Raw genomic sequence first — 207 nt, 5'->3', positions numbered from 1 at the left:
AGAGAGAGAGAGAGAGAGAGAGAGATGAAGATCAGGGGAGGAGAACCAAAAACAGCTTCTTAGAGAGAACCGGGGCAAAGAAGGCAAGAAGAGATAAATAGAAGGAGGGAGAGACACAGAGAGATACAGAAAGACCCACCCCACAGCGCATGAAATGGCCATTTGAAGTGGAAAACAGACTTTCCTCCCACAAGGCAGACTCTGTCT

The 207-nt window shown here is 47.8% G+C and overlaps 1 protein-coding gene across 1 annotated transcript in view; it reads right to left on the bottom strand.

Moving 5' to 3' along the window:
* Slc38a5 (solute carrier family 38 member 5) overlaps positions 1-201 on the bottom strand; it is an 8,866-nt gene extending 8,665 nt beyond the window's left edge. Inside the window, exon 1 of the mRNA XM_031373082.1 lies at positions 140-201. Coding sequence (XP_031228942.1) covers positions 140-162 — 23 coding nt within the window. The 5' untranslated portion in view covers positions 163-201. The remainder of the gene's footprint in view (positions 1-139) is intronic.
* Between the last annotated feature and the right edge of the window lie 6 nt (positions 202-207).

The sequence above is a fragment of the Mastomys coucha genome, chromosome X, assembly GCF_008632895.1.
Source record: "Mastomys coucha isolate ucsf_1 chromosome X, UCSF_Mcou_1, whole genome shotgun sequence".
NCBI classification, from domain to species: domain Eukaryota; kingdom Metazoa; phylum Chordata; class Mammalia; order Rodentia; family Muridae; genus Mastomys; species Mastomys coucha.
Note: the sequence above shows the minus strand (reverse complement) of the source record. Positions and strands in the feature narration are given on the sequence as shown.